At 34.4% G+C, this 15,525-nt stretch overlaps 1 protein-coding gene across 1 annotated transcript; it reads right to left on the bottom strand.

Moving 5' to 3' along the window:
• Window positions 1–205: 205 nt before the first annotated feature.
• LOC113345972 (protein FAF-like, chloroplastic) lies at window positions 206–2,082 on the bottom strand. Its single transcript, XM_026589607.1, has 2 exons — window positions 1,961–2,082; window positions 206–1,788 (listed from the first exon to the last, which is right to left on the bottom strand). Exon 2 carries the CDS (start codon window positions 1,751–1,753, stop codon window positions 290–292), a length of 1,464 nt encoding a protein of 487 aa, XP_026445392.1. The 5' UTR covers window positions 1,754–1,788; window positions 1,961–2,082; the 3' UTR covers window positions 206–289.
• Between the last annotated feature and the right edge of the window lie 13,443 nt (window positions 2,083–15,525).

Here is a 15,525-nt window from a genome sequence, read left to right as displayed (position 1 = left end):
AAAATGAATCTTTTAGGTAGAGTTTTTGTATTCTTTGGTCTAGTTATAATGTTAAAATTGGTAGGAACCACACTAAATTGTAATGGAAAATTGCAATCGGATAGGAAGAGAGTGTACGTGAAGTCCGCTTTCGCTAAAAAAGATAGAGAAACAGAAAGCAAGAGAGCCGACTCTCATTCTTATATGCGTACCGCAAACTCTTTTTCTCTTATCGGATTGTCATTCGAGTTTATAGTATTTAATTACATGTGCATTTGAACAAAAATTATATGAAAATGATTTTAATGAATTAAGATGTGGCTATGCAAAATGGTGGTTCCCAAAATACTACAGATCTCCTTGGTTCCAGTTTGCAGTACGCTGGAACTATCAAATGTTGATCTACAACCTTTTCTCCATGGCCATTCTGCTTCTCCTCCTTATAATTTGCTCCTTTCGTTGTTGTTGAATCCTTGACAAATAAACTATCATTATTATTCTTAACGTAGTAACTGTTCTTACTCCTTACGAGAGTGTTACTGTTGTTGTTGTTGTGGTAAGTATCTTTGTTGTCGGGTTGTTGGTCAAGTAGAAGATGAATTCTACTAATTGCTGATACCACTGAGGATGTAGTATCCGTCCGCCAACCGTACTCATATCTGTTGAAAGAAGGCTCTACCGCTGTATCAGCCTCAGCAGTTTGTTGTTCCGGTATTAATCGGGACGACGACATTCGTGGTGCCCCAACTGCAGCTAATGTTGCTGGTGATATTGGAAGTGATTGTGGAAGTAGTTCTACTGATGGTGAATTCGTCATTTTTTCCAACTTGTTTTTCAGATTAGATGATGATGACCAATTATTCCTGTTGTTTGTCAGACCTGTAAAGTTATTCACCATTAATACTGATCTGTGAACATTTATCACTCCAGTTGGCAGTTTTGGAGTCATTTCCAACACAATCCCTTTGTTTCCTTCTTCTTGTTCTTCAATCTCAATGTCATGACTACATTGGAGGTCTACTTCCTCATTGCTGGTTTCGAAAATATCTTCTTTATCGTCGAATGATTCTGATTTGGATTCTGGAATAGGTGTAGCAAATTTAAGAACAAGACGACCGTCTTGACGTTGAGCATTGAAGCAGTTTGTAGAAGTAGGAACAGGGACAGCTTCAAGAATTAATCTTCCATCTTTACGAAGAGTTTTCATTTGAATACCTTCTCCTGCTGGTTTAGAGAGTGACTTCAGAGGGGGTGGGAAAGATCTACGAACTGATGACGGTGGCAGTAATGATTTATTACTGTATTTCATTATTACCACTTCCTTCTTCTGTTCTACTAAATCTGGTTGTTCAATTGCTTCTATTTCTTCTTCTTCAGTATCGTAAAGACTACTGTCTGAATGAGGGTAACCATCAGACCCAGATTCAGAGCCTAAGTTTTCAGTACAAATCTCAAGACTTTTAATACTTAAACAACTCTTGGATTTGACAAGAGGATGAACATAAGGAGATGGAAGAGATGATGGTTTTTGAATTAGAATGGAACTCCAAATATCAAGCTGTCCTCCAGGTTGTTGTTGCTGTTGTTGAGAAAAACCATTCTTTCGTTCAACATCTTGATCATCAGCGATTTTAAAAGACATATCAACAGCTGAAAGTGTCCTTCTCAATGAATTAGCAGTAGCACTACTATTAGTAGTAGTTTCACATACAAATCCTTGAAAGGGTTGTTCACTTAGTGACACTTGCTTTACACAAGTAGTACCACCTGACATCTTACGAAATTTTGTTTATGGTTGTAAATATCACTCTGTAAAAGAAAATGATCTTTACATTAGAAATCGATTTCAAATAAATATTTCTCTAGTAAAATAGTATGTTAAACGGGTGCTGAGTTTCATTAACAACTCAACTCTAATAAAAAAAAATATGTTGAAAATACAAAATGAAACCAAGTTGTATACGTAAATTAAGTTGCTTACCTTAAACAATGATGAAGAAACACTACAAGCAAGCATCCAACAATCTTGAGTTTGAATTGATGAAATTTTTGAGAGAAGAATGATTGATGGTTAGAAGGATGAGAATGGGAGTTGTATTTGTAGTAGAAGAAAAGGACCCAGGAACCTCAACCTCATCCATGGATCCCACTTCCACCACTTCTGTACATGTCATGCATTATTGTTACGGGAAAATGGGTCATATGAGCACAACCCATAAAACATGGGAGCAATGGACAAGTAAACTATGAGACTCGGTGGAAAAGACACAAAAAAATATTAGTCATGTATATCCTTTTCTTTAAAGTTTATTCTTTATCCTATCATTTTCTTTTTCTCCTGTTTATTTTCTCTCTCCAATTTAAAATTAACTGCGAGGAACGTCTTAACTTCCGTAATATAGGACGGATTTCGATAAAATTTATATTTTTGGGAAGGGCTCTGCAAAACAAGATCCATTGTTCATATGAAATTCGAAAAAAAAATTGAACCAGGCTGATGATACATTATGCACCCAGGTGTAACCTGGCCAAAAAAAATTTCCTACAAGAATATACATTATGCATCCAAGTGCAACTTGGCTAAAATTTATTTCATATAGGAATACGCATTATGCACCTAAGTGCAACTTGACCAAAATTTATTTTCGATAAGAATAAAAAAAATACGCATTATGCACTCGCGTGCACTTGGTATAACCCTATTTCTTCTAAAAATATGTGTTATGCACTCGGGTGCATTATCCTAAAAATCACTTGCAATATATTATATACAATTAAAATCACTAGTTTATGATATCGAGCAATAAATCAATTACCATTATCATCACATTTACCTTTAAAACATCAATCAAAACAAGTATTAGAGAACAAAAAATGACAAAAACAACAAAAAAAATTAAAAAAATATACATTATGCACTCGGGTGCAACCAGGCCAAAAACTGTTTCCTGTCAGAATATGTATTATGCACTCGGGTGCATTAGATTGGCCAAAAAGTGTGGCAAATCAAGAAAAAAGCGTGGGTAAAAAGTTAACACTACTTCTGTCTACTTCTCTCTCCTAACAAGTGCTCGCAGTTCAATTAGCAGTGAGATTGAAACGCTGAATGATTCAGCGCTCAAAAAGTGGTCCCAACGCTGAATGGTTCAGTGCTCATAAAAATCACACGGATCATAAAAATCATAAAATTTGATCTGATGGCTGAAATTTAAAGCTCTGAATGACTCAGCGCTCAAAAATTGGTCCCAACGCTGAATGGTTCAACGCTCACAAAAATTACACGGATCACAAAAATCACAAAATTTGATCTGACGGATGAAATTTAAAACGCTGAACCAAACAGCGCTGGACGGTGATCCCAGATGACGTGGACTGCTAATCTAGCTGCTAGATTAGCAATACCATTGGACTTAGGAGGTTACCCTAGCTGACGTGGATGGCCAATCTAACTGCTAGATTAGAAGACCATAAGGGTTAGCCTAAAGACACATAATATAACGTATGTTTGGGTTGAATGCCCGCGGAGAATATTAAAACCATGAATTTTGAATTTATGGCTATTTGAAAGGTTGTTATATTTTGCTTGTCTTTTTGACCCAAAAATTCAAATCCAAGGACTAATTGACCAAAAAACTGTCACCGTTAATTACACGGTGAGTGAGTGAGTGAGTGAGTGAGCAAGTGAGTGAGTGAGCGAGTGAGAAGCAGATCATGATAGAGGAATCCTTTTATTGGCAACATGATTAGGAGGGTATGTTTATTTAGAAAGATAGAGAGGAAGAATAACGTATGTGGAGACAATTGATTGAATACGCGTCCCATATGTTTATTTAGAAAGATGGTTTAGGTCATTAATCTATTAATCAACTGGGAAGTGAGCGTTCAAATGCTCTTCCCTTCCTAAGAACTCTCTCCCCGCTCGAAAAGATTCATTGACCCAGACACCGGGAAGTTGTAAGGGAAAATTATGCTCAGATCCCATCCATGGATAACCCATAATATGAGGTCCTTAATTAAAAAAAGTTTAAATTTAGGCCCCTAGTTATTAAAAGACCTTGATATCCTTATGCATATTGTCAAGCCCATAATTAAATAAAATTTAAATCTAGGCCCGAAATTATTAAATATAAGCCCGAAATTATTAAAGTACAGTGTGAATGTGTAAACAGAAGTTACACATGCATATGGCATGTGTAACCAGAAGTTACACATCCTTATGACATGTGTAATGCAAAGTTACACTTGTATATATATGCAAAAAATAGACATCAAAAAGAAAACACAAAAAGAATATAATTATTACTTTAATATTCATTTACAATAATTTCTCAACATTTGTAACTAGAAGTTACACCCGCATCTATAGTGTAATTGAGAGTTACATATGTGTCTATCTAGTGTAATTGAGAGTTACACATGCATCTGACTTGTGTATTCAGCGTCATCTCCAGTTCCTGCGAGACCATTACCACGTTTAAGCAATTAGCTTTTATGAAATTATCTGAAACCTGAAATATAACAACAAGCAATCAGTATTTATAATATTAAAATGAACAGTACATACAACAATGTATATTCAGTTTCACAAACATCTGACTAGTGTAGCTAGCAGTTACACATGCATATAACATGTGTAATTAGGAGTTACACATTCATATTAGTATGTGTACCCAAAATCAGTATGTGTAAGTAAAAGTTACACATCTAATTAGCATGTGTAGCTCGAAATCCCGCATCTAATTAGCATGTGTAACTAGAAATTACACATCTATTTAGCTTGGGTAACTAGAAGTTACACATCCACTTAGTTTGTGTACCTAGAAGGTAAGCAACAATTATCCTATCTATGTAGCTTGTGTAACTAGAAGTTACACATCCACTTAGTTTCTTATGATATCCCTTTTCATAAGAACCTTCAATATATATAACATAAACTTTATATCCCAGGATGTGTAACTGCTAGCTACACATCCTGCTAGTTATTGTTAGATCATCTCCAAACTGAATGATGGCCCTTTACTGAGAACAAGCTGGCCATAAAGCAACTTCCAACCAATGTTATCTAGTCATTCCAATATGATTGATATACATTTTCATAAGAACCTGCAAATATAGAACATAAACTTTATATCCTAGGATGTGTAACTAACAGTTACACATCCTGCTAGTTACAGGTTTCAGATAACTAGCAGTTAGACATCCATATGCCAACATATATGGATACCTAGAAATGTGAAATCACAATCAAATTTTATGAGTCATGTTTACCTGAAGCTCACTCGACAACACCATCCTCATCTGCTTAACCACTTTTGTGGTATCAATATCAACTTCACCACTCCCTCCAATCCATACATACACGTAAACAATGTATAGAGTCATTAAGAACCTTATTTTTCTGAAACTTCATTTGGTCAATACTGTCCTAGCAATTGAAAACAGAAACACTAAAGATATACTTTGATTCATGTCTTAGCGATTGAAACTCAGAAACTTACAATCATGGACAAGCATTATAAGATTATATTGAATTAAATTATCTTTTGCGAAGGTACAAAAATGTAGATTAACTTTAAGGTAATGAGAATCACAGAACATGTAGCTTATCTGTTTCAGCAAGCTTGTTACTGAAATTTGAAACATCCTAAAAACATGTGTAACTAGAAGATACACATGCTTATAGCAGCACAATTTCATCAAAAATATTTTGGAAATTTTAGAAAGCATGTGTAACTAGTAGATACCAAACCAAGACAAACCAATATTGGAAGTTTCCATGTCCCATGTTCCATGCAACTCACAACAGCCATGACAACCTGAAAAATACAAACATACAATAAAAATATCAAAAATCATACGAACGCAATTCACTCAGGGGCGTTGCCCCCTCGTGAAAAATATATTTGATGAAGCAAGCTAAACATAAAATGAGCCATCAACGTATTCAATAGGAGAAATATATCATATGCGGAAAGCAATAGATACAATGTGTCTTACAGATACAAATGCTACAATTTTTTACAAATACACATGCAACAGGATATGTATGTGTAACTTCAAGTTACACATGCTAAATATACAACAGGATATATATGTGTAACTTGAAATTACACATACTGTAACAAAAAACAGCATGTCTACATCATCAATTTGAAGTTGTTCTTCTGAAACAACATTGTTTCTTCATCCTCTTCTCAGTATCAAACAAAAAATCACAACAATTCACAAGAAACAAAAAACAACAGAAAATACAAATTTCATGCTAAAAATACAACATGATACATATGTTCCACATATTGTATAACAAAAAACAACATGTCTACATCATCAATTTGAAGTTGTTCTTCTGCAACAACATTGTTTCTTCATCCTCTTCTCAGCATCAAACAAAAAACTCACAAGAAATTCACAAAAAATAAAAACAACAGAAAGATATATATACAAATTCCATGCTAAATATACAACATGATATATATATATATATATATATATATATGTGTAACCTCATGTTACACATACTGTATAAAAAAAACAGCATGTCTACATCATCAATTTGAAGTTGTTCTTCTGAAACAACATTGTTTCTTCATCCTCTTCTCAGTATCAAACAAAAAACTCACAAGAAATTCACGAAAAACAAAAAAAAAACAGAAAAATACAAATTCAATGCTAAAAATACAACAGTATATATATGTGTAACGTCAAGTTACACATACTGTAACAAAAACCAACATATCTACGTCAATTTGAAGTTGTTCTTCTGAAACAAAATTGTTTCTTCATCCTCCTCTCAGTATCAACAAAATATAAACAACAAATTATCGGATCGGACATGCTAGAACAACAAATAATCGAAAAAAAATTGAAATCAAACCTTATTTTTCAAATAGTTTCTGATTCAAGTGTTGATGACGATTTTCTTGATATCTTATAATCGATTTAGAGCAAGCTCTCACGGAAAGTTGTTGTGTTCTTCTGCTATCTGAATAGATTGAATAAAAACAAACATCAAAATCTAATCAAACTAATAAAACAAATCAAAGAATGACGAAAACCTAACATGCAGTAGCTTTCTAACCAGTTAATGCCTAGATTCAAAATGAAAAATCAGTCCACTCCGTTGATTGAGCCTACTTCGTTGATTAGTTGTTAAATCTATTGAATCAAATCGATTCAGATCCACAAAATCAATGGAATCAGAAGAAGAAGAAACACAAACAAAATCGTTGGAGCTCTGAAATTGAAAAGATAAAAACCAAATGATCTTATCTTCAGATGTAGTTAATCATTTTTGGTTGTAATCACATCAAACAAATCTTCTTATCCAAAACTTCTTCACCGTTGTTGCACAAGAAGATCTAATAGGAGAAGATGAAAATTAATCTGAGAAAAACCCTAGAATTTGTTTTCTCCGCAACCGAGAATGAGAGAGATGAGAGAGAAACAAAATTGAGAAATGAAAAATATCTTCTATATTCCTCTTGTATATATATTAAAGGGTAATGTTGCCATTACTAAAATTCGGAATAATTAATTACGGGCCAGATCTAAAGAAATATTGATATTTTGGGCCTAGTAGTATCATTTTATGAAAATATGGAGTTGATAATATATGATCCATTTGGTGGGGCTTCAAAATATTGAACCCATATAGTAGGGTGGTTCTAGTATTTTTCACAAGTTGTAGTCGATAGATATTGAGCTTGCTAACAAGGCTAAATTGGAGGTCCTGAAAAAATAATTGGGGACCCCTGGCTACAGGACAAAAAAGGTCATGAAATAGTAATTGAGAATTATCTCTTATCCCCAACTTTTTTAAATGGCTAAACTACCCCGAATCATTAGTGGTAATTAAGTTAATTAATTGTTTATTAGTTTAATTAGATTAAAATCAGATTTAGGGATAAAATTTTGATAAAAGAAAAATTGTGTTTTTCTGTTGTGGAGAGGAAGAAGTTGAGTTTTTGGGGGATTCCAGTAGAGGAATCATATTGTTCAAAATGAAGGAACCAATCCTCAAAATGAAGAACCCGAAGCTCAAAACAATCAGGTAAACTTCCTATACTCTTCAAATTGTATGAATGATGCCCCAATTGGTCGATTCATGTACACTATGCAACTACTCAGAGTGAGGGTCGTTAAGTCGAGAGGGTGATAAACGAACGACTCCTTAGAGACGTCAATTAGTTGACATAACCTTTGACGACTCAAACCTGCAACTTTTACAGGTTATGAAAAATCGTCAACCAAGTGTGATATAATTGACGACTCCAGCTAGTTAGGTCATATAGGGTCGTTAATTAGGCATTCCAATATACTGACGACCATAGCGAGCCATTTCATAGATCAAGGGTCGGCAAGCAAAATTTATAAAACCAAACGACCCTTCAACATCGTTAACGACTTCACATGACGACCCTTCAACATAATTAACGATTACAACCATTTGACATGACGACCCTTCCTATTTTTTGAACAGGGAATAAATTTTGTATCATATAGAGTCGTTAGCGATTTAGAAATCTCTAGACGACACTACTCTAGGGCAGAAAATCAGGTTTAGGGTCATTATCTACTACACCCTAATGGTTAACGATTTTTTATCAATTCAACATGCATATCAAAAATCGTTAAGCAATAAAAAACCATGGTTAACGATCCTGGAACTGTAACTGCAATTTTGCAGTTGAAAATCTAATTTTTTTAGTTCACTTACGACGATGAATCGGTGAGAATTTTTTATTCTCAGAAGTCGTTAATGGAATGGGAAACAGTGGGAGAAAGGGAGCGGAGGAGAAGAAGAATGGGAGGAGAAGAAGTTATTAGAGAAGGGTAAAATAGTTATTTCACCATCATTTTGAAATCCCCATATATCTTTTGGTGTGGGTATAAAATGTGTCCTGACCCCTGATTAATTTCCATGGCCCCCAATTCAGCTTTGCTTGCTAACTGTAATATTCCTGGTGCTTTGTTCCAGATTGTAAATCTTTTTTCTTTCAATAAAATTTTATTCATTTTCTTCTAAAAATAAAAATAAAAAGATCTTCCCCCGTAGATGGGAGCACAGAGCTCTATCGCCGTCCACTCAACCGAAAGGTGCCCGAAGTTACCCAACCCCGGCTCACACATATTCTAGCTAGCTAACTGGAATAGAGACGAAAGATTAATTTAGTTTGTTAGCTAGCTATGTCGCCGTGCATGTTTCACAACCTGGTTTCAAGCTACATACTTCAATCATACCAGTTACTATTAGTACTGCATTCCGATTTTTACAGAAGATCGACCACCACCTTTCAATTCAATTGCCATCCTCCCTCCCTCCTATGATAGCACAGGAGCAATTTGGACCGTTACAAACTATTCACTCCTTTTGGTTTGGTACAAAACTTTTCTTTCTATATGAAGGTAAAAGCATTTTGGTCGGCTAGCCTGACAATATTTAAACCGAGTTTTCCAACGGTCAAGATGCATGGTCCCTGCACTACTCGGCTAGCATATAGACCAAATTTAAATTACTAGTAGAAAAATGCACCGGCCAGTGAGCATGAGCCAAAACCTAGGACTACAATATATATACCTCCCTACTATATATGTGCCGGTGCCTCTAGGACCTAGAGCTGAATTGATGCTCCTACTAGATATTAAAAATAGTTATACATTCACGGCCAATGAGAAGGAGTCAAACCGTAGCCATTGGTTGATCAAAAGAACTAGTAGTACAGCCAATGAGCAGGAGTCAAACCATAGCCATCGGACCACAATACCTGGCTAGCTTATTACTATGGACTAGTGCCGGTCCGGCTGGAACCCTTGATTGATCAAAAGTATTAGTAGTTAACACTAGATTCTATAAACCTTTAATTACGTCGTAAATGGGATTCCCACAAACTGGAAGCATCAATCAAAACAGCCATAACCCACCGTTCGATTTATTCGTTAGTACGGCAAGAACAAACAGATATAAAATTAGCAAAAGTTAATGGACGGTCTGGTTCTTACAGAAGTATCTGATTCTTACTTCCTTCATTTAGAACTACACTAATCTTAAGTAGTAAATTGTAATTGGATTAGCAAGAATATGAGCGTTGTTTTATAGAGCTAGAGATGATGAATAACTAATGATAAAAGTAAAAAGTCATTGGATAAAAGAGGTGTGAGATGAGACTAAACAACGTGCATTATGGAAAGAAAGAAAGGAATGGAGCATATGGTTCTGTTTTTCCAGCTACTCTCTGGTTAGCTCCCACTTGAGTCTGATCTAGAAGAACAACGCAAAGATTGATTGATTGATCGCAAAAGCTACAAATTTTCTTCTTCAGTAATGTACAATACTCCCTCCATTCCTCGAAAAAAAAATTTTTTTTTTTCAATTTGATCTATGTTTAGGCTAAAATAAAAAAGTTATCACATGGACTATTTTTTAAACTGTTAAATGATCTCAAGTATGAGAGTCAGTCTTCCGGCGTGCTAGGAAGTTATGCAAAAAAAATGATCATTAATCCAAGTAGATTTATTTATTGTACTAGTGACTTATGGGATAACAACGTTAAATTGTAGAAATTTTTGTTCAGTATTCTGAACGAAGAAAAACCAATTTATCTATTCTTATTTCTAATAGTCTAAAGAACGTTAGCAGAAGCGTCACCTCTCATTTCAATAAAACAAATTACAATGTACAAAATATCAACAAAAAGTTGGGAGATTAAAGAAAAGAGAAAAAGAGAAGGAAACATATTCTCCTCCAACAACAATGTTTCACAAGTTATGGAAACAACTTTCGTATTTTTAAAGTAATGAAACATTACATCATTGATAAAGAAATGTTTTGTTAATCATAAAAGGCCATAAAATCGACGATATAAGAAAATTCTCTAATAATGGATTAGATGAAGATCCCTCTCCAATAATAACCGAGCTTTTTCCTATGCTTACGAATAATTTTGTGCCATGTATATGTTGTATATACGAACACGTACCATGAGGGACAAAACACAGCGGTAGAGTTTCGAAAGCAATGTTGGTCCAACTGGTCTCTTTCAGAGTTGGATAGCTTTGATAGCCTTGGTTTAGCGTTTCATGATCGAATCATAGATGCCACAAGAATCAAACTCTGTTGGAGAACAGCTAGAGAAGATTATAATGATAACTAGACAATACCCCTTTCGTACCTGGATGAAAACATACTTGTGGTAGCATATTAGTGCACAGTGGCGGAGCTGGAAAATATAGGTGGGGTGAGTTTGAGAACTAATTAGATTGGTAGGTGTGGTTTAAGCCTATGTTTTAAGCATGATATTTTTTTTCCAAACATAAGAGCACTATATAATTTGGTGTTTATCTAGACTTTGGGCTGGCTTAAGCCAGCCCAAGTCTATACATAGAGCTGCCACTACACTTTATACGCGCACAGGGACTGTGATAAAGGTGCTCATGGAATATCCCTTGGCAATAAAAGAGATTAATATATATACAGGGTAAACACCCATCATGAATCATTTATGATGCCGCTAGATCAAAAATGATCGGGCAGCACACAGTTATGTTGAAACGATTGTTCAGGATAATCAAATTTACCTACAACTCATTAAACCTCGCCGATAAAACGTAAAGTTGGATCAATTATCATTCATAAAATAAAAATATTGTTGAGCATATTCAAGTGAGATGAACCGTGATCCCTAGCATCCAAGAGTTAAAAAAAAACAGTGAAGGTGACTCGGAAGCACTAAAAATATTACCTTTATCCTAAAAAAGAAGTATTGGAACAACTGCTGAATTATGCCTGTAAAATAATCACAAAAAACAAACAAAACATTGTTATGGCTGAGTCGCGGACTAGGTCGCTTTCTTTAAGACATTTTGCGGCTCTGCCCAAGATTGTACAAGCAGTTCTTCAATATCGCGTCGTCCCAAGGATAAAACAGCCGAGTTCAATCTCTTACACAGTCACTCTTGAAGGATGAGAGGATGTGAAAATTTTACACTTCATTCTTGCTCAAAAACACTTTTAGAAAAATCAAAGATGACCGCACACTTGTTTTTCTTTCTCACACAAATTCATTTTTCTTTAAAACTTAAGAACATAAAAAAGAAAACTCTCCACAATAAAAAAAAATTATTCTAAAGCTCTTATAATTCTTTTCATCAAAATTTGATTTTTAATAACCAAAGAAATAAATACAATCTTAATGAAAAACATTATTAAGATGTTAATTAACATCATTAACTCATTCAAGAAAAAACGGTTTTTGACATTAACTCAAAACAAATTTATTCTTTAAGATGAAGAATAATTTTCATATTAAAACCATTTTAATGAGACACTAATTTATTGGAAATAAATAATGTTTTTAAAACATATATTCCCAGCAATCCCCCACTTATATTTTTCAAAACATTGAGAAAGAACGTACAGAGTTGTGCATGAGCAAAGGTGTCTCGTGACTTGAACCTTTACGTAGTGTTAATAGGCTCTCTTAAAATCTGACTATAGAGTGAGCATAAGTCTTGAACTCTATGAGATAAAAAGATTGCGTAACACACACGACTATACTAGTGTAAAGTCTAAAGCTAGCACATTACGGCTCTCTGCTTGTATCCCAGTTTTAATGAATGATCTAGAGAACTGCCCATATTCTCTAGAAAGCGGCCACACTTTCACATTCATATAGGTGAGTTTATCAAGAGTACTCCTGAAAGTACCCCACTCTAAATAGAGATATAAACATCATTAAGAGTTTAAAAATTAAAAATTAAAATTAAACTAAACCTCTACTCGATTCAGGATATCATGTCGTGGGATGAATTCTACAAAAGCATGATTCTCGCATCTCCATATTATCTATTACTTGGTGTCCCATTTGAACCTATATTTTGGGATCTCACTCCATAGGTAAGGGTTACCCTTTTGAACCTAGTTTTGAGATCTTGAGTTATAGGTTGCTAACCACATCATAAATAACTCAATCTGAATGATGCTATCATCTATGACTTCGTCTAGTCCCTTTGAACCTATTTCTAGGTTGGGTATCCATCACAGATGACTCAATCTCAATGGGCATCAACCTCATCCCTAAGATGTATTCATATCTCATTATCAATCCTTTCGACAAAGGACTAATGAAAACTCTTTTCAGACACTATATAATCCATATTCTCATAAAATCAACTCTTATAGTTTTCGTTAAGTTCTGAATTCATGCAATAGCCATGGTACTATCATATTGCATTAATATGTTTGTGCCTCTATCTATTAGAGGATCGAATCGCTCCATCCCTTAAAGGATTCAACTGAAAGGATGTCCAATCAGCTTCGCAATATCCTTAAAGAATTGCGGTAACCATTTAGATAGTGTATTTTTAGGTTTAAGGTGTGTCTGAAACACCTCATAACTTTCTTAAAATTTTACCAATTTTCCATACTAGGGTTGGTAAAACTAATATAAAACCCCCACTGCGAAGTAATATATTAAACCCCCACTATAAAAAATAATTATACATAGTCAATCACGTAGCAAAGAAACATACTGACCTACCATACTCATGTCTAGTGCAGACAGACACAATCTCAAAAGCATTAGCAGTAAACCAAATAAGTGAAAACTAATTTACAGTCATACTATATATATTTTTATCTCTTTTAAAATTCTATTTTTATTGAAATGAAATAGATCCAAAGAAAGAAAAAATTCATTTCAAAAAACATACACCATCTTCAGTCAAGTCTTTCATGTCAATAGTAAACTAAGCATGTTCTCAATTTCATTTCAAAAAATTCAACAAGTCACCTATGCATACAAAACAGAAAGTATTGTACATTTCACTTTCATCAATCCAAAAATCATTCGAATGAATCATAAATTATTTTAAAGTTGTTTTCAGAATATAAATGATAACTTATCTAACTTATATACTTTCTTTTATTGTAGAAACTACACAGTTTTCCATGCTTGGTTTACGTAGATTCTCATCTTTAACTTACACAAAAGTATATATTTCTACTTATCACTATAAAAAATCAAACATCGTAGAAACAACATCAACAAAACAAGCATGTAAGTTAATTTAGCGACATGAATGCAAGTGTCAACAATTTTCTGTTTGCTTGTCTAAAGATAATAGGTTCACGTATTTAATTTTCAAAAGATTAAATTTTTTTGAATGAACAAAGTTACCTTTAATGAGAAGCTATCTTCCAATTATAAGCAACAAAATATCCATGACTACATTTTAGTCTCACTATAAATATGCCTTTTCTAAGATCGTTCATCTTCATTTTTCTAGTTCCTCTATTTTAAATAAAAGCTGTTAAAATATAGGGTATGGAACCCCCTCTATTTTTTGACTCAAACAAGAATTTCAAAACAATATCAAAAGATCCTAAAAATTGTGAAAAACTGATGAACCAATGATCTAAACCCAAAACGTTTTGCACATTCACTACACCAAATTTGCAATATAGCAACCCAAATTAGCAACAGAGCTAAAGCTGTTGCGAATTAGCAACAAAGGAAAGCAGTTGGTAAAAATTTTGCAACAGCTGATTTATGTTTCTAAATTCGTAAATGCTTTCTTTTGTTGCTATTAGCAACCTTGGAGACCTTACGCATGCGACTTCGATGTGTGGCAGGTAACACTTTAGTATTTTACCGCTCGGTCAACTGAAATCGTTTTGAAGCTCTAAGATTATTCCCCCCTTGAATCGAGTCCCGTCTGTGACCTTGGTTACTTAAAACATAAAACCGCTAGATTCTAGATTAGTTATGCTTTTCTTTCGCCTCCCCCCTTCTCACTTTCTTCTGCTTCTCTTTCTCCTCTATTTTCTTCTTCTTCTTCAAGTTCAGAAGCCTCTCATCCTACCACCGTCATCATCAAGAATCCTAATAACCACCACCCTTCAACCGGATCTGAAGATTTTAAACCTTCTCTTCCAGCTGTTTCTCACTTTCACTTGTTTGTTTACCATATCGGGAGAGAAAATCTCTTCGTCTGTTTTCTTCAAAATCCCACTCCACCACTTCCATCACCACAAGAACTGGTACCCACCATCACCAACACCTTCGTCTTCTTATCCCACAACCATAATCACCACTCGATCTTCTCTGACAAAAGTCACCATCAACAGCAGACTCGAAAAACTTAGTGGTACAGCCGTACATGTATTGATTTCTAATCTTCTCATTTTGAGTTTAACGTTTGGATTTTGTTTTAATTACAATTAGTTCTTTCATATATATAAATCAATTTGGGGGTTTTTATTGGAATAAAACCCTAGGTTTTTGAAATTTGGGGTTTTTCAGCATCTGTATTTTTAGGTGGTGTTTGAATGGGTTGTTAGTGGTGGGAGAGATATATTGGTGGTGCTGGTTAATGGAAAGGGATTGGAAAAATTTAGTGGTGATAGAGGTATGTTGGTGGTGCTGTTTGAAACATGGAATACTGACCATTGATACCCTTTTGGACATACTCTCTTCTCTCTTCATTGGTGCATAATAGTGATTTTGAGTATTCACGAGCCTATTACAAAAAAACTGTGTATAGTTTTTT

Source organism: Papaver somniferum, unplaced genomic scaffold (genome assembly GCF_003573695.1).
Source record: "Papaver somniferum cultivar HN1 unplaced genomic scaffold, ASM357369v1 unplaced-scaffold_84, whole genome shotgun sequence".
Taxonomy (NCBI): Eukaryota; Viridiplantae; Streptophyta; class Magnoliopsida; order Ranunculales; family Papaveraceae; genus Papaver; species Papaver somniferum.
The sequence above is the reverse complement of the archived record's forward strand: the minus strand, read 5'-3'. Positions and strand labels throughout refer to the sequence as shown.